General features: G+C 35.2%; 3 protein-coding genes across 5 annotated transcripts; all 3 read left to right on the top strand.

Annotated features, from left to right (window-relative positions):
• The first annotated feature begins 7529 nt into the window (after positions 1 to 7529).
• On the top strand, positions 7530 to 11684 carry LOC143609264 (carboxypeptidase SOL1-like). 2 transcript variants are annotated; one of them, XM_077084065.1, is made up of 14 exons: positions 7530 to 7611; positions 7708 to 7803; positions 7961 to 7991; positions 8082 to 8138; positions 8233 to 8328; positions 8464 to 8586; positions 8678 to 8782; positions 9129 to 9175; positions 9353 to 9478; positions 9929 to 10031; positions 10116 to 10178; positions 10272 to 10355; positions 10901 to 10964; positions 11068 to 11684. In XM_077084065.1, exons 2-14 carry the CDS (start codon positions 7730 to 7732, stop codon positions 11346 to 11348), a joined length of 1254 nt encoding a protein of 417 aa, XP_076940180.1. In that variant the 5' UTR covers positions 7530 to 7611; positions 7708 to 7729; the 3' UTR covers positions 11349 to 11684. The 2 variants fall into 2 exon arrangements, with proteins under 2 accessions (XP_076940180.1, XP_076940181.1); XM_077084066.1 differs by lacking the exon at positions 7530 to 7611 and having other exon boundaries at positions 7941 to 7991; positions 11068 to 11682.
• Positions 11685 to 13443: 1759 nt separating this feature from the next.
• LOC143609279 (ras-related protein Rab7-like) lies at positions 13444 to 15801 on the top strand. The gene is made up of 7 exons (XM_077084078.1): positions 13444 to 13496; positions 13583 to 13609; positions 14483 to 14582; positions 14655 to 14801; positions 14893 to 14973; positions 15039 to 15184; positions 15738 to 15801. Exons 1-7 carry the CDS (start codon positions 13444 to 13446, stop codon positions 15799 to 15801), a joined length of 618 nt encoding a protein of 205 aa, XP_076940193.1.
• A 3919-nt stretch (positions 15802 to 19720) lies between these two features.
• On the top strand, positions 19721 to 22558 carry LOC143609274 (protein TRIGALACTOSYLDIACYLGLYCEROL 1, chloroplastic-like). Of its 2 annotated transcripts, none has more exons than XM_077084074.1 (3): positions 19721 to 19866; positions 20240 to 20334; positions 21169 to 22558. In XM_077084074.1, the coding sequence occupies exons 2-3, from the start codon at positions 20285 to 20287 to the stop codon at positions 22217 to 22219; spliced, it is 1101 nt and encodes a 366-aa protein (XP_076940189.1). In that variant the 5' UTR covers positions 19721 to 19866; positions 20240 to 20284; the 3' UTR covers positions 22220 to 22558. The 2 variants fall into 2 exon arrangements, with proteins under 2 accessions (XP_076940189.1, XP_076940190.1); XM_077084075.1 differs by having other exon boundaries at positions 19826 to 19866; positions 20240 to 20339; positions 21174 to 22558.
• Positions 22559 to 23195: the final 637 nt, after the last annotated feature.

Here is a 23195-nt window from a genome sequence, read left to right as displayed (position 1 = left end):
AACCTTGTAACTTTTAAGATTTGATCTCACTTGATGGGCACAAAAGTGTGACACTTAATGAATTCATCAAAATGAGCATTAAAAGCTAAATAATTGAGAAAGATCCAATAATTTAATGTGTCTCCCTCTGGGATAGTGACTTGGAGATGACATCAATGGATAAGGATCGAAAAATAGTGGTATGATTAAGATCCAACAACCTCTGTATTTTCCCTCAAGTTGGTAGCTTGGCGGATAGACCTCTGGGTGAGGGTCAATGAATGCTTAAAAAATAAAAAAAATAGAAACCAACAACTTATATGCTTCTCACTAGGCTAGCAACCACGGTGTGAACATCCATGGGTGAGGTTCAATATACAATTATATGCAAATGCTCAAATTATTTATCCATCTGTGAGGTTAGGTTTTAACATTTGCAAGCTTTTGGGTTATAGTGGTAGAAAAATCTTTTTGATTTCATATTTGTTTTGACATATATGAAACACATTAGTTGGATTTGCGATTCTAGGTGTGGGATCCTTAGATTATATGTTAACTTGAACTTAAAAGCTAAACATGATTATGGGTCTGATTTGTCGACGGTTGAGTTTAAGTGGATAGCAATACTGGCAATCACGGTTTTTGTGTTATCTATCGTTAATTAAAATAACCTAAGTGTTTTGCAAATATAGTTTATGGTTTTGATTCCATTGTAAATCTTTTTCGGGAAGAAAAAGGATAAGTGTGCGGATGTGATGTGTGGTTGAAAGAGCGTGCTTTAAGTGTTTTATATTGTGTGTTTTACTAGTTTATATGTATCGAACATAAGTACTTTGTTTGGTTTTATGCTTATAGGTGATCGGAGCTTAAAGAGCTTAAAGGAGCTAATTTGAAGCATTTAGGATGGAGTGGAAATGAAAGTAATTATATATGATATGATAGAGAATTGAAATATGAAGACATGGCCGCAAACGGGGACGAAACTAGAGTTGAAATGAAGAATTTTTGAAGAAAATGGTGTTTTGGTGCTGTAGCCGCCGTAAGGCCACTAGAGGCCGTAGGCTATGCCCAGGCCGTAGGCTACGGCCGGGTCTGACGAGAAATCGTTATTTCTTGTTTTTCTTCCATATTTAAGCCCAATTAAACCTTATGTCGAATATTCTTCATACGCTATCCACCAAGGACGACTTTGGAGAAATTCTTCACCATCTTAACACCTCTCAATCACCAAATCATCCATGGTTTCATCCTTTCTATCCATATTTAAGTCAATCATGATGCATAGGCAAGGCTAAACCACTTGTGACCACTTCAGGTGTAGGGTTTGCTTATGAACTGATTAATTTTTATGAACATTACATGTATTGGGATTTACTTTTGATTAATCTTTTGGTTGATTGTATCTATATGTTTATTGGAATTGATTACACAGTTGTGTTTTTAGGACTTTTTTTTATCATCAACTATTTGGTTTGTGTTCATCAACATTTAGGATTAAGTTCTTATCGTCATTGAACCGTTTACCATTTATCATTGATAGATGCTAAGTTTTATATTAATGAAATGGTAATAAGTAGACCGTGTTAAGTTGTGTCAATTCTTCGGATTAAGTTATGTGAATCATCATAACCAACCTATTGTGTCTAGTAATCATTTATCTATTCTAATACACCAATCATGTCTATGTGATTTCCCGATTTGTATAAATTATTGTCAGTCAGTTTATTGCTTATCCCGAGCCTGAAGTGTGGTCACTTTTTTCATATTATTGATTTACAAACTACTCTTAAACCGCTTGACATCGTTTGTCCATTTAATATACTAATTAATAACTATGAGTTTTACTTGCACTTTCCACTGATTCCCTGTGAAGACAACCTTACTTACCCGTACTAGTTATAGGTATTTAAGCTTATAAATACTTATTTTTTTTATTAGAGCACGACATCTACATCAGTGGTGGTTGAGATGACGGGTGGTCAGGCGGTGGTGGTGCAACGACAGCGGTGTCAGTCAAGTGGTGATGGTTGTTGTGGCGACGGTCAGGCGGTGGAGGCTCGTGGCAGCGGTCAGGTGGTAATGGTAGTGGTTGAGGTGGTGGGTGGTCAGGCGGTGGTGGTGCAACGTCAGTGGTGTCAGTCAAGTGGTGGTGGTTATTGTGGTCGCGGTTAGGTGGTGGCAGCGAATGTGGTGGCAGTGGTCAGGTGGTTATGGTGGTGGTGGTGGTAGTTTAGGTGGCGGGTGGTCAGGCGGTGGTGGTGCAACGACATTGGTGTTAGTCAAGTGGTGGTGGTTTTTGTGGTGGCGGTTAGGCGGTGGAAGCGAAGCTGGTGGCGGTGACGTCAGTGAGGTGGTTATGGTGGTGGTTGAGGTGGCTGGTGGTCAGGCGTGGTGGTGCCACGACAATGGTGTCTCTCAAGTGGTGGTGGTTGTTGTGGCAGCGGTTAGGCGGTGGCACCGAAGGTGGTGACGACGGTCAGGTGGTTATGGTGGTGGTTGAGGTGGCGGTGGTGGTGCAATGTGACATTCGTCAAAATTCGGATATCAATTTGTATTCGTGTTGCAAACCTTTATTATACAAACCCAACTCAACATCTTTTTGCTTCTCTATTTATTTATCATATAATATTATTATATATCTTGATCACCAATAATTCGGTGTTAGTCATATTATAGAGTCGTCAAGAAAAACATAAGTGGTTCAAACTAATTTTCGTTAAGTTGTTATAAGCTTTTAGAACCTTTAAACTCACATTAAACAACGATTGAAACTTGAGGGGCCAGTTTTGAAAATATGTATTGCATATAAAAAGGAAAAATAACCTAAACCTAACTCATATTTACACCACCGCCTCCCTTCTTCTCTCTTTTCCGGCCGGCCGCCGCCACCACCTCGGGCCACCAGCTTCGGCCACCACCAGCCAACACCACCTTCGGCCACCATCATCTTCCCCTCGTCTCTCGGTCCTCCGATAACCCCCGCAGCCTACCCGCTCCCCCTTTCTCCTTCGGTTTCGTTTTCCGGCGACAGGAAAACCGGCCGCCGCCTACTCAGTCCCGCAGCTCTCTCTCTCTCTGCCACTCTCTCTCACAACTTCTCTCTCTCGCTGTCTCTCTCTCTCTCTCTCACGGCTTCTCTCCCTCCCTGCCTCTCTCTCTCTCTCTCTCACTGGTGGAATCAACTCCGGCGACCCGCTGTTCTTCGTCTCCGGCAACCTTTCTCCGACGACCTCATATCACCTAATAGGTATATTTAAATTGGGTTTTGTCATTAATTTTCATATATCAATTTTCGGATCTAATTGTTAATAATCGGTGTTAGTAATCGGTTATATTTTTGGTTAAATACTTTGAAACGAATTGGTTGTGTATAGTTTGTTTTGGAATGTGGGGAAAAGATAAACGAACGGGTAATAGATATATTAAGTTCTTTTGGGTTTAATTAACAATCGTCATCTTGTTTTCATTTTGAGTTGTACGTTAGTTAATAAACTAGAGGTCTCGAGTTCGCGACTCATCCTAGACCGGTTTTGATATAATTTTTATACTTAACAAACTTCGGTTACTATTAGTGTCAATATATTTACATAAAAATTGTACTATATTAGTATTATTAGAAATAGTTATTTTTATTATTATTATCTTATATATCTATATATATAAGTATATATATAACATATCTTTTAGAATCATTATTATCATTTATATCCTTATTATTAATAATATTATTATAAACTTTATTATCAATTCATTTTATAAAGAAACCGAACCCTAGATTTAAAACACGTCTTGTTTGTATTTAATATTGGTTAGTTATTTAAAAGCCCAATAAAATAATATTAATTTATTTTAATTGTCATTTAAGTACGAGTCCCTAACCATTAACAATTTAACCGATAATCCGATTTACAACCGAACCTTCTCGTCCAATGTTTTCAATATAGTTTCATTATGGTTTCAAGTTCATTAATATATATTACATTATTTATTTTAGCTAAGGTGTTTATCGTTTCAAGTCGGATCTGTTCGTTTACCGTTCGAGCTTCATTTATTTATCTATTTATTTCTCGGTTCATCAGTCGAGGTGAGTACTTTCATACCCCGTTTTCCATCTTCCGTTTTGGGGTGACATTTCATAATTATTAAACTAAATGCTTTAATTACTTGAATCTTTAAACCCACAAACGTGATTGTATACTTTACCTGAATAATTGCTTGATTTGGTGTCCTATGCTTACATGCTTATATGCTTATGTTTTTATCGCTTTTGGATGGTGGAATTATAAATCCTATACCATTTGGCAACCCCTCATGGCAAGGTGTCGTTAACGTAATACAATTAACGATAATTATAAAATTCTAGAATAGCTAGGTGGTGCTAATGTGTTTAGAAATTGTCATAAAATCCTAGAATAGCTAGGTTGTGCTAATATGTTTAGCAATTGTCATAAAATCCTAAATAGCTAGGTGGTGCTAATGTGTTTAGCAATTGTCATAAAATCCTAGATAGCTAGGTGGTGCTAATGTGTTTAGAAATTGTCAATTTATCCAACTCTAGTGCTTGTATTCATTATTTTGTATACAAGTTTTGTGGCTTTTTATTACTATATACTTATATGCTCAAACTTGTGAATTGCTCACCAACCTTTGTGTTGACAAACCTTATTTTATGAAATGTTACAGGTTTGACTTTTGTTGACTCGAGTGCTTGACGGAAAACGTTACCAAGACTAATAGGGTATTAGTAAAACGAACAATATGAATGCTATTTGTTTATATGAACGAGATGTGTTGTTATTGATTTGTTGAAATAAAATGAGTTGAATAAATATTGTCACTTTAAATAGTGTCTTGTGTATTTGTCCAAACACGTTGCACCCCGGCATGTTCCGCCCCCTTTGGTCGGGGTGTGACATGCAACAACAATGGTGTCTCTCACGTGGTGGTGGTTGTTGTGACGGCGATTAGGCGGTGGCAGCGAAGGTGGTGGCGGTGGTGGTTAGTTTGTATTAGTGGTAGGGGTGGTTTTCAGGTGGTGTTGTCTAAAGAGTAGTGTGAAGGAAGAATGGAATGAAAAAAGGGGGGAGGTGTCAAGGAATAGTTTTGATGGAATGATTTCTTGTGTAATTGTTGATTTTATTTAATTGATCAAACAAACAACCATTTTTTTTTCATTTCATCACATTGATTCATTCCATTCTTCCTATTCTCAAATACTAAGGTAGAGTTTGATATGCAGGAATGATAGGAGGAATGAAATGATTCATTATGTGCGAATGAAGAAAAATGGTGTTTGGTTGCTCAATGGAATAGAATCATCCATTACACATGGAATCCCATTCAATCAAAACCATTCCTTCCTACCCCTTCTTTTTTTTCATTCAATTCCTCCCTCACCCTACTTTCTCAACACCACCACCGCCTAACAACAACCACCACCACTACCATCGCCGCCGCCACCACTTACCGCCACCGCCGCCATTGCCACCACCACCGCCGCCAGCGCTACCACCGCCACCTGGCCATAACCGCCACCACCACTGTCACTTCCTGATCACCACCTTCGTCGTCGCCACCCTACCTTCTCCATCACTACCAATGCTACCGCCGTCACCCCACCGCCACCATCATTTTCTTCGCTGGAGCTACCACCACCACCATTTTCGTCGCCGGAGCTACCACCATCGTCGCAATTTCAGTTTTTTTTTTAAATAAATATATTTTGAGATAGGAATGTTTTTATTATTTCTCTTTCATTCATACAATTTGTTTTGGATACCAAACAACATAAATTAATTATTCATTTCATTCCCATAGGTTAACCAAACAAGACAAATGAATGGTAATGATTCATTTCATTCCCTTGTTCATTATATTCCTTCTCTGATCTCTCATTTCATTCCCTCTTCATTCTATTATTTCCAACCAAACATACCATAAACGCTACCTAAGTTTTATACCATTAGCATTAAGTATTGTATTACTTAAAATTTAAGATGCTCATAGGTCTTGCATTATATTATTATTATTATTATTATAGTGTGTGTCTACATATAAAATAAAAAGGTTTAGAATGTATATATGATTACAAATTAGCTTATGCTAACTTAAATCATTAAGTGACGGACGGTTAATCAGGCATCATGTAGTGGCGTTATTTTACTAATCTCGTGAAAATAACGTTAAAAGTGACGGACGGTTAATCAGGCATCATGTAGTGGCGTTGATAGCCAAAAGACAAGGGTACATGCACCGATCAGCCGGTGTCCCGATGATTGAGTGCTATGTGCCTTATGTCCAAGGCTTGATGCAAAACTACTATCGAGCCGGGGGTCTCACCGAAAGCAGCCTCTCTATCCTTATAGGGTAGAGGTAAGGCTGTCTACATCTTACCCTCCTCAGACCCTACCATAGCTTTGCTATTGGTGGGATATACTGAGTACGATGATGATGATGATGATATATAACTTAAATCATTAGACGTGCATATTTGAGGTCGTCCTTGGTTGATGTGGAGGTTACATGCTAGACATGTGGCGTTGTTCACTAGCCGGCCTTGATGCCCCGTTCTTGCTTACGCGTACTGATACCAAGCTTTTAGAATTCAAGATCGGTATCGGTTTAATACCGCTCTCATTCATAGTTTTATTAAAGTTCTTATAAAACTAGTATTTAATTAATTGTTAACCAAAAACTAAGCCTTTTTTGTATTAATCAATCATCTCCACCAGCGAACGAATCTTAAAATTACGGCTCCCTGCGACTTTTTTTTAAAAATAAATCTGAAGCTGGAGTTGGAGTTGGTGGTGAATGAGATCGCGTAATGGCGCACCTGAATTCGTCACTCGTTAGGAGTTAATAAATGGAATTTGAATTAAATGAAATGAAAGTTTTTATATTTGTGTTGATTTGTTTGAAATTAGGTCATAAGATGGTGCTATAGATATTTAGGTCAAGTTGATGAGAAAGATCAATGCTTGTACGGCTATAAACGAACCGGACCGAACAAGGAATTCTTCATGTTTGTCCATTAAGCTTTCTTGTTCGTGTTCGTTCATTAATGAACTTGTTCGTGAACGGTTACAAACACAAATGAAGACAGATAATGTTTTGTTTGATTTGGCTAACCGAGAATAGTCATTGTTAACGGCTCAGTTTGGCTACCAAATTTGTGTTGATGTTTTTCGAACATTCAATGTTAATTTACATATATAAATTAATCACATAATACTCTCGTGTGTATATATATTTTTGTAGTTAATAAGTTTGCTTAAATCTATATGATAAGATCAGAAAAGTCATTAAAAAGATTAAAAGCCGTTAATGAACAAACATAAACAAACCAACATTAACGAACATAAAATGGATGTAAACGAACACATTATCGAATATTCTTGTTAGTTCATTTAGTTAATAGAAAAAAATTCCTTGTTCATGTTCGGTCATTTATTAAACGAACTTCCCGCCAAACAGTTCGCCTAACATTCAGTTCGTTTACAGCCCTAAATGCTTGCATATATCATCATCTTTTCACGTAATCTTAGTTGATTTATGATCAACAGGTTTTGTGGATAATTCATATGCTGCTGCTTCAAGAAGACATCTGTCTGAAGAAAGTCACTTTAAGAAAATGTACAGTAAAATGATGTATTTAGAATACTATTTGAACCATATAATTAGTTCTCCAGTAGTTTGATTTATCACAAATTCTGAATGTCTGCATTGCAGTGATAGTTTAGCTCATGGATATATGACTAATTCTGATCTTGAGAAGGCAATGAAGGCGTTTCATGGTAGATGCAGTCGCATATCAAGGATATACAGGTGACTTATTCTATTGATACATTTAGTTGTTGGTTTATGTTTATGCTAGATGATAAAAAGAATTGTTTAAAATAGTTACTGTTATTTTGAATGATGTTTGTGTAATTAGCTGACGCGTTCTTGATTCTCTCTTTGAGGGCTTTTAATCATCCACCAGTATTGGGAAAAGTGTCTTTGGAGTTCCACTGGTAACATATTCAAAAGTTATATGTATTTTCTTGTAATAATCACCAAGGTTATACTTTTTTTTATATTTTCCTTCATTTTATGTAATGTAGTGGGCGATGGAAATTTCTAACAGGCCTGGGAAGGAAGAGGCTAAACCTGCTTTCAAGGTAAAACAATATCATATTGTAACATATATTATTAGTATACACCAATTCATGACTGGCTTAAATATTATTAATTGTTATATCTTGGATGTTGTAGTTTATTGGGAATGTGCATGGAGATGAACCTGTTGGCCGTGAACTTCTATTACTTCTAGCAAATTGGTTGTGTGACCATTATATGAAGGATCCCTTGGTAATCTTTTTTTGCTTTGAAATATTAATTGGTTATAAATACTGGCATCAATTGTATCTATAATAAACTTTGTGATCCGTATAGCTTATTTCCAATTTTGACTCAGTCTGACCTTAAAGTCAATGGTCAATGCAGGCGACACTGATCGTAGATAATGTGCACCTTCACATCCTTCCATCCATGAATCCTGATGGGTTTTCACTGAGGAGTCGTGGTAATGCAAACAACATTGATCTCAATCGTGATTTTCCAGACCAGGTATTACATTTACTTTATCACTTTTATCTTATATTTTTTCCTTTGGTTATATAGGTGATTTTTGAAAGCACTAAACTTAGATTAAATGCAGTTTTTCAAAATTAATAATGATCTCACAGAAAGACAACCCGAGACAAAAGCGATCATGAATTGGATTAAAAGCATACGTTTCACAGCCTCTGCTAGTCTTCACGGGGTAACTTTGTAAACGTTTAATAAAGCATACATGCAATAGTTTTTTGTTTTGAGAAAGAAAGTTATGTCATGGTCTTTTTACATATTTAAAGTAAAGTAACTTGTTTTGCTGTGCATACCCCTTTTTTTATATACTTGTTATGCCATATGTGTTAGATATGTACACTATAAAACTTTTTCAACCTGTTTAATAGGCCACCCATATTACAATGTATCGGCACTGAAATAAATCAATCTAAAAATGTATCACGACTCTCAAATTATCCAGGCGTTAATGAATCTCACGAATTCCTAACAGAGTCAATCTTCATGTCAAATCTTTTAAACTATACTTTCTTATTTCTCAGGGAGCACTTGTTGCTAATTATCCATGGGATGGGACCCAAGATAAGAGGTGAGTTTTCTAAATTGTGATTTATTGTTGCTTTTAACAAACCATGCTATGATTCATTGTTTAAATTTTGTCATAATTTAAAGTACAATCATTCTATAGCATAAATGTTGACCATTGATTTTTTTTTTTTTTTCATATCATAAGTATGTTGACCATTGATTTTTTTCACTATTGCAGCAAAAGTTACTACGCGTGTCCTGACGATGAAACTTTCAGATATATGGCAAAATTGTATAGTGGGTCGCACTATAATATGTCTCAAAGTCAGGAATTCAAAGCAGGAATCACAAATGGGGCTCTATGGTATGTTATGTGTTCCATAATTTTTAAAATTCAGAAAGTGCCATATGATTTTACTTAAATTTGACTCACTGATGTAAAATTAGCAAAATGATGATTGTAGAGTTATCTTTTACATGTTTCGTCCTTTCCGCTAACAGCTGTTAATTTTTTCAGTTAAGTCATGTGCATTGCACAAGAGTGCATTATCGTCCTTTGATATACAGTAAAATTTTCCATTAAATTTTTTTATATGTTTAACTTAATAAGTATATAGATTTTTCAGTTTTTGCATTAAAGGGTAAAATGCACATGACTGGACTTAACAGAAAAGTTTAACACCCATTAGTGGAGAGGACTAAACGTGTAAACAAATTTGAACATAAAGGACAGTTTTCTGAAATTTGCTATATACCTTAACGATGGAAGGGTAATTTACCTTTTTTTAATCTTTTAAATATAATTCTGCTGCAGGTATCCCATATATGGCGGCATGCAAGACTGGAACTACATTTATGGCGGCTGTTTTGAACTTACTTTGGAGATTAGTGACAACAAATGGCCTCCTGCTAACGAGGTCAGTTTTGTTTATTAATCATTGACCGGAATCTGTCAATGTTTGACCAAATAATTATATATTCATTTCCTTTATAATATGCAGCTTCACATGATATGGCAATACAATAAAAGAAGTATGCTTGATCTTGTTGCAAGCCTTGTGAAGGTAATTTTATTTTCATATGACTAGTATTTAAAATCGTAATAACTGATTTTATAATATATATACTTTTTTTAATTTATGATTATTATTTTGTAGTCAGGAGTTCATGGGAGGGTGTTTTCATCAGATTGTGGGGAGCCTTTACCTGCATCCATTGCGATAAAGGGTATAAATTATACGGTGTGTTGACTATTGACTCGTAGTATCTTATTATTTTGCTTTTGATATTAAATATTAAATGGCATTTACTTTCTTGCTATACTGAATAAAGTTTAAATATGCGTGGGGCCCATGTTATTATTATTATTTTTTTGACAAATAACACACATAATGTTAGCTAGGTTGAACCTAACACATAGGTTTGGTAACTTGGTTATCCGATTAAACCAGTTGTCAAAATAAGCAAGATTTGTGGAACCAAAAATCGATTTTAAAATAAACTGAAAACCTAATTCACAATTCGCTTCAGTTATTTGCGGTTACGGATACGTTTTGGTTTTCGGTTTTTTTGCACACCCTTACCGACACAGACCAGAAAAATTACACGAAGCTGGTAATCATGTAAGACACATGAACCCGAACATGAGATGCGTATTCACGCCTTCATGGGTTGACACGAATGTGACTTGTTTTACCCAGAATACTGTTTGCATACCAGAACTCTAGAATTACAAATTTGTAAAAAACACTTATGTTTAATATATGTTTAATATGATAATCTACAGATTAAAGCGAGTGAAACATTAGCTGATTATCATCGGTTACTGGCTCCAGGACATCAATATGAAGGTACCTTTAGTAACGTTATTGTGTATTTTTCTTTTATATTTTATATTCTCTCTTTGATTAATATAAAGATTCTAACTCGGGCCTCAAATGTATTTAAATGCAGTAATAGCATCGATGCCTGGTTATAGAACTCGAAGCACAACTATCAAAATGGGTGAAGAACCAATGACAGTTGATTTCATACTTGAGCCGATCAATAGTTATCTGTCACATCAGCTCTGCAATAGGAGCAGTATAAACATATTAGAGGTTGTAGCAAAGCCTTATTTTCAGACTGCTCTAATTTTAATGTTAGTTTTGACTTTTCTCTTTTTCCTAATGAAGAGAAAAGCCATTTCTAACCATTTTAGAGGGCGGAAACAACGGCGTGTGTCGGCTGTGTAAATCCATTTTAAGCTAATTTTTGTTTTGCTCATATTGTTTATTACTGTATTAGCATTGATATACAGAAAGTTGTTATTGTGTTATCATGGAAGCATAGAAACAGGAAATATAGAAAGGTTGAGGAGTGATTTAACCCTTGTGTGTGTATTATATTTTTATCTATCTGGTTCGTCTTTCTTATAAATAGCTTGTGGCTTGGAGCTCGGTCGAATTTGGCCCGGATTGAAGCCTAGCCAAACCGAGCAGAGTCGTGCGCTCTTATTTCAAAAGATCCCAAAAATGATGATATATTTAACTTGGACGTGCATATTATATTTCCTTTTTAAAACGAGTGCACCTGAGCTTGAGCTCAAATTTTTAGCTTGGTTCAGATTTTGAGTCGAGCCAGATTTGGCCCTGGCTAGGCTGTGACCAGAAATAGTGGATGTGGGAGCAAGTAGTTTTTTATTTTGCAATAAAACGAATCTCTATTTTGTTAGTTCTTAAATATAGTTTGTTTGCATTTGTGTGTGAATGCATTAGGAAAACATTTATGCATAATCTTGTTTTTTACCCACTTATCATTGTCACAAGTTGCCACTTTGAGCCTAAATATCTTCATTTTATGTTGGTAACGGCACGATGACTCTAGCCCGTTGGTGATCCGTTAGTAATAATAGACGAATATATGTTTTTGTCATGCTTTTCCATGTTTGATTCTGGGTCATCTGTCCGGTTATGGTTTGCAACGGTGTATTCGTAGTTTCTCATAACAAATTCGTTTGAAACTCCACATTTCTCAAAACAGCTCTCCCATAAACAGTAAATTTTCAGAGAAGGTACACAGTTTGTTTTGATAATATTTTTGACAGGCTGTCGTCGGAAACTCCATCTGTAACTTTAACATAAATATCAACCGGGTTTGTCCGTCGTCGACTGTGTATGATACAACAAAGAAGAGTGTCCATACAAAAAGTCGTCGATGTTCCATTAGATATGGTATCACTTATCGTCAGCAATGGATACCTATCGGATCTGACTATCATTGATAGAAATTTGACAAATAGGCCATCGGTGATACCCAATTACCCATGTTTTCTACTAGTGAAAATCTCTACTTTACCCTTCCAGCTTCAATTAACTTCTAACTAATCATAGAACTGACACTGATTTAATCTTAACCATTAAACATATTTGGTCAAGGATCTAGATTGTGTTTTTAGGTTAATCTAACTATATGTATATATGGTGTCAGGGCCAGCTCTGAGAATTGAAAAAATAAAAATTTGGGGCGAAAGCGAAAAATATTTTGGGCCTTAAGTAAAAGGAGTATTTTGTTGAGTGTCAACAATTTAATTTTTAAATGAGCTTACTTGGTTATGATTTGTGTTGTGTAAACAACTTTTGTATAAAAACATATGCTTAAACATGTCTCAAATGAGACTAGAACCCACAGCCTTTTGGCTGGGAGTCATGCCTCTTTGTCACTAGACCAAGCTAGTTGTTATATAGTTGAGTTTAAACATTAAATATACATATCATTTTTCATAAAAATACATATATATTTTTAAAAAGAAATTCTGGCATAGCGGGGTGTCGGGCCGGGGGCCGTCGACCACCCAACCCCACCCTAGGGCCGCCCCTGTATGGTGTATGTTTGGGTGTCTAGAAAAGAGACTTCAAATATACGCAATGAGCCATATTAGATTGATTTTGGTTTCCAGTCCTACGTATGATTTTAAAAACGGTGTCACGTACTTGTCGTATACCCATTGCTCGATATATTTGAATAACTTGAATTTGTAACAAGCTTAATAAATTTAATGTATTTGGGCAACTGACATATATCTCCTAATGTCATACTCGTCCAAAACTAAAAAAAAAAAATTCTATGAAACATATCATACCCGGTTCCGTACTCGAAAAGTAAATAAGACAACCTCCTTTGTTTAGACTAAAACGTAAAAAAGAGAAACCCAATATGAATAAACCGAATATGCTAGTTTACTAATAACTGAAGGACCTGATATGTAACATAGTAAAAAACAGAACAAGAATAGAATAGATCGAATGTTTGTTGGCGCCTGTTGTTTGTTTGTTTGATGATTTGGCTGCCATGTCCTTCCGTAGAAGAACGTTGCTCAAGGTCATTGTCCTCGGCGACAGCGGGTACGTACCTTCTTCATCTATGATCATGTTTTCATGATATATGTTTATATTATATTATATCATCTTATTTGTGATTGATTGTGTAGGGTTGGAAAGACGTCATTGATGAATCAGTATCCTTTATAAACGTTATATTATATTGTTCATGCGTATGCGTATATGCACCGATATATTTTGTGTAATTTTGATTGTTTGGATAATATGCTGTGAAATTGTTATGGATTTGGATGCGAAGATTGTGTTCGTGATCAAAATAATTGGATGATCTGGTAATCGGTTGCTTACGCGTAGAGATGATAATTAGGTAATTCGGTTTTTTTTTTTTTTTTTTTTTTTCTAAATCAGAGAATTTGAACAACAGCTTAAGAATCAATCACTAAGATTAAATGGGCTATTTCCAGCTTCAGATTGATGTAATATATTTGTATTTTCTAGAAGAAAACTAATTTAAAACATATCATATAAATAATACCAATAGAAAGGTACCAGTGATAATTATGTAATAAAAATGTAGTTTCTTTGGAGATTGATAGCTAGCTTCAAGATGTCATTGTAGAACTTTGATCCCAATATTAGATAATTTACATATGTTTTAGAATTTATCTATATTGAAATTTAATAAGTACTTCAAAAAGCAGTATTTTTGTTCTGAAATGACCATGTGTAGTCACAAAGTCCCACTCTCAGGCATTATGCGACACGTGGCGCCCGGTCAGAGTTATGGCTTTATACAAAAATAGAGTGTAGTCATAAAGCCTCCATAAAGCCATAACCTTATTTTTTTATTAACTTTTTTTTGTCTTCCATGCGTGTTATGTACATAACTTTGAACATATAACTTTCCCCATAACTTTGAGGGGGGCGGTGTAAGGGAGAGTTATAGGCCATAACTCTACCCATAACTCTCCCACTAAGATTGAAAAAGGTGATATTATTCATGCATTTGAAATGGAATTATAAAGTGTTGATCTTTAACTTTTTTAAAGATATGTACATAAGAGATTTAGTCAACAATATAAAGCTACAATTGGAGCTGATTTTGTGACTAAAGAGTTGCAGATAGATGACAAGATTGTCACACTGCAAGTAAGTTGTTCTATATAAGTGAATGCATGATCTTAGTTATTTTGCATTTAGTTTAATAAAATTCTTTTTCAGATTTGGGATACTGCTGGACAAGAGAGATTTCAAAGCCTCGGGATTGCATTTTACCGAGGAGCCGATTGCTGTGTTCTAGTTTATGATGTAAATGTTATGAGATCTTTTGAGACACTTGACAATTGGCATGAGGAATTTCTCAAACAGGTGTTGCGAATTTGTTAGAAACATTTTGATGCTGTCGTAGCTACTGAATAATAGCTTACGGTTATACAAAACAAATTGCAATATTTTTCAGGCAAATCCATCGGATCCGAGTTCTTTTCCGTTCATATTGCTTGGAAATAAGATTGACATAGATGGTGGAAATAGCCGAGTGGTGAGATCGTATGTTGATGATTTTTTGTACTTATAGTATGGTTACTTAAACGCTTTTGAAATTAGGTTTCCGAGAAGAAGGCAACAGACTGGTGTAGTTCAAAAGGAAATATACCTTACTACGAGACATCTGCAAAGGAAGACCATAATGTGGATGATGCGTTTTTGCGTATTGCTAAAAGTGCAATGGCGAATGAGCATGACCAGGATCTGTAAGTGCACATTTACAATATTCAACTTTTGGGTATTGTTTCAATTTTTATATTGTGAGCGTGACACGAGTAATAGAATTACTATTAGGTTGACTGTGAAAACAAAAAATCATAGATTTACTTTTAAGCTCGCAAGCATAGTCAAGCACTGAAGCTAGATGTATGAAGCTAGAGCTCATTTAAGCTTATCTGGATTTGAGCTTTTTGCGAGCCAATCATGAGCAGCTCACCAATTGCTCGGTTCGTTAACACCTGTAGCTAAGCCTCATATGTGGGACTCTTTTAGCCTGGTTTCCATGGATTTAGGCCCATGGCATGCTTGCGGGTCTGTTACAAATGTAAAGACAACATTAAGTGACATCAAATTCTGAAATAACTATCATTTCTACATGCCTTGTGGCATAGTGCATGCCTTGTTTGAAAATAATGTACCTCCCTAGTTGACTTGGTCAACGTAATCCGAATATGAGCGACAAAAATGGTTTATTCAGTTAGCATATAATATAAGTTTGGCTGCTTTCTAATACATTTCAGTTACTTTGATATTCTGCAGATACTTCCATGGAGTCCCGGATGCGGCAACAGAAACCAAGCAGCGTGGTGGATGCTCATGCTAAGTTTAACATTTGTTCTTTTGTTTTTTTTATCAATTCATGAATTCTAAAGATGGTAATGTTTACGCTATGTTTCTTTGATCTCCGAATCTTGATACTTGCTTACATGTTTTTCTTTCCTTAGATTTGGCTCAGTTTTTGATATAGATCTCTCTATAACTGTTATATGCTCGCGTATCTAATAAAATCCAAGTATAATTATAAAAAAAAATTAGTATTCCTCTAAAAAAATCACCATTCAAGGACGGCCAATCCATGGAAGATATTCTAGGTTGCCATTGCATATTATAAACTATGTTTTTGTTTCTTTTGTTGTAACAAATTATACTCTTCTCACAATTTAGTATAACATGTGACTATGTTAGCATTAACTTTTAACATGTTTGATAAAACAAACGTCAAAATAAAAAATTGACTTGGCAAAAACAAGTACCATCTCTAAATTTTATCATTCATCTCATTTAATTTAATAAAACACACTTTATTTCTTAAATATAAATATAAAAAATAATAATATTCTCAAGTTCAATTCTCACATGCAACACTTTTTTTGACGGACATGAGTGAATCAATAAAGGAAGACTGTTGATAGGTACTGATAAATAGAAAAGATGATATCAAAAGGATAAACTATATTGAATAGAAAAGATGATCTCACAGATCTACAAATTTATAACTATCCACTGAGGTGGTCCAGGGCTACGCCCTACTCATGCTAATGCAATGAGCCCTAAAAACTATGTAATATCTCTCCCCCTCTCTAATTAACTATTAACCCTTATTTATAGAAATAGAACTTACACTTACCCCCTCCCACAATTACAAAAGACTATTAAGTAACAAACTCGAATAAGATCTCTATCAATTGTGATCTCCAGTTCGATCCTAAGGGCGTCCGAGTTTTACCACCAGTGGGTCTTCGGGCGGGTGGTTTTTCCCGTAACTGAAGATAACTTGGAGGCTCTTAAGGACTCCGTATAGTTGTGTTGGGCTAGCTAGCGGGCGGCCTTTTGCCATTGAATATTGAATAGCTAACCAATTGTAATACCTGGTAATTCTAAAGCATGTCATTTTGAAAATACATACAATTAAATAAATAAAAATATAATAATAATAATAATAATATATGTATGCATATAGTCTACGTTATATATGTATTAGTTTAAGCAAACATAATAATATTTATTATGATATAAAAATATCTATTAAAAACTAATTTTACATTCATACATGAGTTAGAGTTTAAAATAATAAAATATAAACAAAAAAAATAAAATAATAATAATAATAATAATAATAATGATAATAATAATGCATTCATACATACATGACTTTTTGATTGGACATGACATAACCTACCACTATTTTCTTTATCCAAATTCCATCAACTCTTCTCAAAGAAAAAGAAAACAGAGCATGCTCACCATGATCCTTCCATCAACCTAATTTCCAACTTTCTTTAAGGAAAAATAAATAAAGTAACTATTAATAAATTAATAACAGAGTTGCATAGAGTTGTAAATATAAAGACATCTCTTCTCGTAACCATTCTTCACCTTTCTTTTCTTGTACGTAAATGGTGTGGAACATATACATTCAACACCAAATCATTAAACATCATTTCCTTCACTTCACTGTACAAGATATTTTACCACACATATTTACCTCTTTGAATCACGTATTATAAAAACCCACACCAATCATAAACTCTCATATCTGCCTCTCTGTTCTCGATCAACTTTTACGGCGACATCCTATCCATCTTTGATCAACCACTCTCTTACACACTAAAACACAAAACAGACACCCATGTAGCCACCTCCACACACTATCTCTCGGACAACCGAAGTCACTGACGTCACCGCGTGCTGAACCATTTGCTATTTCAATCTCAACTTGTTGTTAAGGTAAATATGTGAACCATACACATTTATTTATGTTGATTATATACGTTAACGACATGAACTAATATAAATTGTAACTGAAAATGCTACAATGCTCCGACTTACTGATGTTAAGGAACATGAAATGTTTGTTTTATTATTTGTATAAGTCACCAAAAATTGATTATGCTCCATGTTTTCAACTTATATTATTATATTTGTAAACATGAACCAGTTAGCATACAAATAATATAAACTAAATAATAATGCTAGTCCAATGATTGCCATACTTTTATAAATGTTAATATATCTAAAACTTTTAATTATACAAGCAGTAACCAATATTCGATAATTGTCTAAATGAGTTTTTTTAAAACAAAGTAATATATTATTATTGGTAATGGTTAAATCGTCACCCAACATAAAAGAAAAAATAAATAAATAAATCAAGTTTCTACACTCAATACCAGAAAACTAACAAACAAAGATATCAAATATACATCCATGCCTATCTAACGTGTGTATTTTAAATATGACTATATTGTAGGATTCTATGATCATCTAGACCTAACTTGTGATTCTCACTTTTGTGTTCATTGTCTAAGGTACGGATAGTTTATACCCCTTTTATTTGATACGTGCCGTTTGGCCTTCGGGCATCTGATTTCGTATTTATGTATATTTACTCATCAAGCTTCCGTTTTGAATATGTTTTTAGAAAACGTTTCACATCTGTTATTAATAGAAAATGATTTATGAAATATGTTATTTACATGTTTACAAGTTTGCATGCATGTTTGTGAGTTACATGTGTACAAGTTTACGAGTTTACCGTCGGCATGGTTTACGGGATTACATGCTTATGAGTTTACAAGTTTACGCATGCACATGTTTACGAACCTACATGATTATGAGTTTACACGTTCTGGAACTTCACCTGTTTATCAGTTTCATGTGTTTGTGAGTTACTTGTTTATGAGTTTACAAGTTTACACGTCAACATGGTTTACGGGATTACATGTTTACGTGTTTACAAGTTTACGAATCTACAAGTATACGAACTTACATGTTTACAAGTTTGCATGTTCTGATTGTTTGTATTATGTTACAAGTTTGCAAGTTTAAAAATGTTTACAAGTTATATGTTTCGAATAATTACAAGTTTGCTATTATGTTTATGTCTGTACATGTATTTTGTTACCCAAGTCGAAACCCTTCTCTGTGGGGACCACAGACCCATCATTGTGGCATAGAATGATGTGGCACCTTCCGTGATGGTGGGTTGAGCTCACGGCGTCTCTGTTTCTGTTTACTTCTGTTTAGTCTTCGGACTATCTGTTCTGTTCAGAGGCGTATGGATCGATCCTAGGAATCTGTTATAATGTCTGTTATCTGGTGAATGATTTGTGTGATTTGCCCACACTCCATTCACAATCTGGATGTATGAATTAACTACCCTACATCACCTCTGTAATTAAAATGAACCATCTGGACTTCGGGTAAATCTGCATTTTATGTTTCTGATTATATTAGTTTATTTATGTGTTATGATTTCTGAAAATTTTTAAGCATTTCCTTTAAATGTTTTATGTTTGAAAAACTTAGCCATTTTTACTCAAGTAAAATTAGCCATTTTTATTACCCTCTATCCGCTCACTGGGCAAGTTTTGCTCAGACGTACTTTTCGTGTTTTCCTTCTTATACGTCAGGTTATCAAGACATCTGGGGACGGGTTATGGAAGAGTGCTCGAGAGTATGTACAAGTTAATGTAAAGATCTGGATCGCGCTTCCAAATAAATTGTTAGGCCTTGTAATGTAATTAAATAAACATTTATGAAATTATGTTTTTGATATGATTCTGTAATAGTAACACGTAAGCCCGGGCCAGGTTGGGGTGTTACACCAATTATCTGTTTCTTTGTTTGTTGGCTGTTTTTTTTTGACAGGTTAATAATAATAATAATTATTATTATTATTATTATTATTATTATTATCTCAAGTCTCCCACATACCTGAACCTCTTACTGTTCTGGTAGATGTTAATTTACATCCCCACGCCTTTATTATTTCTTTCCATCCAAACTCATCTATCACCGTCCTCCGACATCCACCTCCGGCTGATTTCCGTCGTCTTACACCGATTGTCCACGTCATCATCCACGGCTTCATACTGCTCAAACACCGGTTCAATTGCTGCACTAATCACTTCACACACACACTCTGCGTGTTGTTTTCCCCCTTTTTGTTTACCTAGGGTTTGTACTACCTTTCACGATTACTCTCTGTTTTTGAATAATTTCATATGTATAAGTTAACCGAAAGCTTGATACAGTGCATATTTTATAATGTATATGCCATAATTGGATCAGATATCAATCTATATTAATGTTTTCAAGGTTGAGGAATCATGTGATCAATTTCATAATCCTCAATCTGCTGGATCAATTGCATCTATCTATGTTTTCATTAGCTTATTATAATATGATGTAATCGTTGATTAATCGGAAGCAACGCTGATTTTGATATTATAATTTTGACATCTGGATGTTATATGTAGGATTTGGAGAGTAAGGTACTGTTGATTTGAACATCAGAAGGCTGAATGATGCAAACAGCTGCTCATCATTCCGTAACTTTTCACTTACATGCCAGGTAATGTTCTGCTGTTCAATTAATGTGTGTTCGTGTGTGCGAAGAAGCTTCATTTGATTAGTCTGTTAAAGATAAAGCTTTGAATAATTCATATCAGTCAGTTTTGAGGTTCATTTTGTTCATTATATGGTTTTAAAAGCTTGCTTTGAGACATTTAGGTCTCAAAAGCCCAGGCGAGAGCTTCAGGCACGCGAGGTGTTGCTTTATGTACAACCAGAAGCAGCATTTCTGTTATCTCTGTTAAATATCAGCCTCCTACAGCCCTGTTTTTTATGCTTATGTGCATGAGGTGCCGCCTCAAGTCCTTGAAGCATTTTCCAAATTTTAAAACCGAAGATAATAGTCTGTTTGATCTCAAAATCAATTTTTATTTTAGGTTTTATAGTCAAAGCTATGGTTTTTCAAAAAGCTCATGGCTCGCTTGATATCGAATCGTTCACACCGAGCCTGCTCGGTTTGTAAACAAGCCGAGCCCAAGCTAACATAAGCTCGGCTTGTTAAGCTCATTTCGCTTTCTCGTTGGCTTGTTTACATTAAAGCCCAAAATTTAAAGTATAAATATTATAGTTAATTAAATATGCCTTAACTGTATGTTTAAATATTATTTTTTCATTATATATATGATAATATTTATATATATATAAAATATAAATATTTTAGTTTATTAATCATGCAATATATTTAAAATATAAAATTTTAATTTTTTGTAATAAACAAGCCGGCTCGAGCGCAACACTTAAGCTTGTTTAGCTCAGTTTGTAAATGAGCCGAGCCAATTGGAGCATGTTTCATTTCTTTGAACTGAATTATTGTGCAATTTGTAACAAACTACGGAAGAGACTCTGCAATGGCATGTGCTTGGATGAAAACTGGGAACCCAAGTCAAAGTCAACTCCGTCAAAGACATAAGTTGGTGAGACGAGTTGACCATGGTCAGAGTTTGGTACATTTTAACCGATCCAAGTTCTTCCTAATCACTGACAAAAACATGGTTTTCCCTATCCCAAACTCAATGAAAAACGACGGTCATGCGTCATCTATATCTGCATCTGAAGACATTATAGACACAAATGACACACCAAAACAAGAACCAGTCCCGCTATTCAGCAAGTGGGCACCTCCCAGATATCTATGGAGAGGGCTATCAGTTTTTGTGTTGACGGGTCAAGTTATAATGAGAATACTAAATCGTAAAATCCACTGGAAAAACACCCTCCAACAGCTAGAACGAGTCGGTCCAAAATCAGTAGGCGTTTGTCTCTTAACATCAGCATTTGTGGGCATGGCTTTCACCATCCAGTTCGTGAGAGAGTTCACTCGGTTAGGTCTAAACCGAGCTGTGGGTGGGGTCCTAGCCCTGGCCTTTATCCGTGAGTTAAGCCCCGTGATCACTTCCATCATAGTAGCCGGTCGAATCGGTAGTGCATTTGCAGCGGAGTTAGGGACCATGCAAGTATCTGAACAAATCGACACTTTAAGGGTTTTGGACACCGACCCGGTTGATTATTTGGTAACCCCACGGGTCGTTGCTTCGTGTGTGGCGTTACCATTCTTGACACTTATTTGTTTTGCGGGCGGGATGTTGTCTAGTGCTTATTTGGCTGAAGGGGTTTACGGGATTAGCATTAGAATAATTATGAATTCGGCTCAACGGGCTCTTAGACCATGGGATATTGTTAGTGCAATGATCAAGTCTCAAGTGTTTGGTTTGATTATCTCGGTTGTGAGTTGTGGGTGGGGGTTTACTACTTTGGGTGGGGCTAAAGGTGTTGGAGAGAGTACTACTTCTGCTGTGGTTCTTTCGCTTGTCGGTATTTTTATAGCCGATTTTGTGCTCTCATATTGTTTTTTCCAAGGGACCGGGGATTCGCTTAAGAACTTGTGATGTTTTGGTTTATGGTTGTTAGGAGTTTTTTTTCTTTTTTTAATCCATGTGGGAACTTGATGTTTGTTTGCTTAAAGTGGGTAGTTTGCTGTTGATTGTATCGACTAATGGTTCTTGGTTGACCCTGGACCAACTTGGCCCTGAGTCAACTAAATCGGAAGTTGAAACGGATCAGAGCGGACTAAAAGATAGTGGTCCGATTCTGGTTCGGGTCTTTATTACCATTTTAGTTAATATATGGAACTTTTAGATGTGTAATTTGATGCAACCATGATATGATACCAGTTACCGTGATCTGGTTTGGTTGGTTTAGGGTACATTTTACTGTGGTTTGTAATGTGTCACGTGGGTTTTTTTTGTTACATTTATAGTTTATTATTATTTGATTTTGATATGTCAACCATAAAATTTATGGAGGTACATGGCCTTTTCATCACTGGTCCTAAGTCCTAACCATTTCTCATCTTTCTATATGATGCTGTTCGGTCATTAAGAAGGGAGTATGCAACTAATTGTAAAATTGTAAATTATGATGAAATATTTAGCACTATCTTATAGGCTTGTAAGATTGAGTTGATCCAATCTTTAGCACCCTAAAACAGACGTCAAGTCACCTTTTTTTCAACAGTTGTCATGAATACATGTAGCTATGACACGCCACCTCTTATGCTTTATAGTTTGATAAGTTGAAATTGCATCATAAAATCACTCGTGCATGTGTAGCTAGTCCATATACTACGAACCAACCGAACAACAATTGATCTTATGATTCTTAACACCTCTTATTTATTTGGATCGTAATCATTGATTAAAAGACCTTAATGTTAAGGTTCTTGAACAGTTTTATCAAGAAAAATAGGAAGAGTTAAGATAGAAAATAGAAAGATGTAAAGATTTGTTTAATTCAATTCATGCATATCCATTAATAAAACCCATGGCCTTATATAGCTTTTTCTAAACAAACGGAAATGAATAA

Source organism: Bidens hawaiensis, unplaced genomic scaffold (genome assembly GCF_021521415.1).
Source record: "Bidens hawaiensis isolate Kalapana, Puna unplaced genomic scaffold, B.hawaiensis_p1.1 tig00419520_1, whole genome shotgun sequence".
NCBI classification, from domain to species: domain Eukaryota; kingdom Viridiplantae; phylum Streptophyta; class Magnoliopsida; order Asterales; family Asteraceae; genus Bidens; species Bidens hawaiensis.
This window is presented reverse-complemented; position numbering and strand designations above follow the sequence as displayed.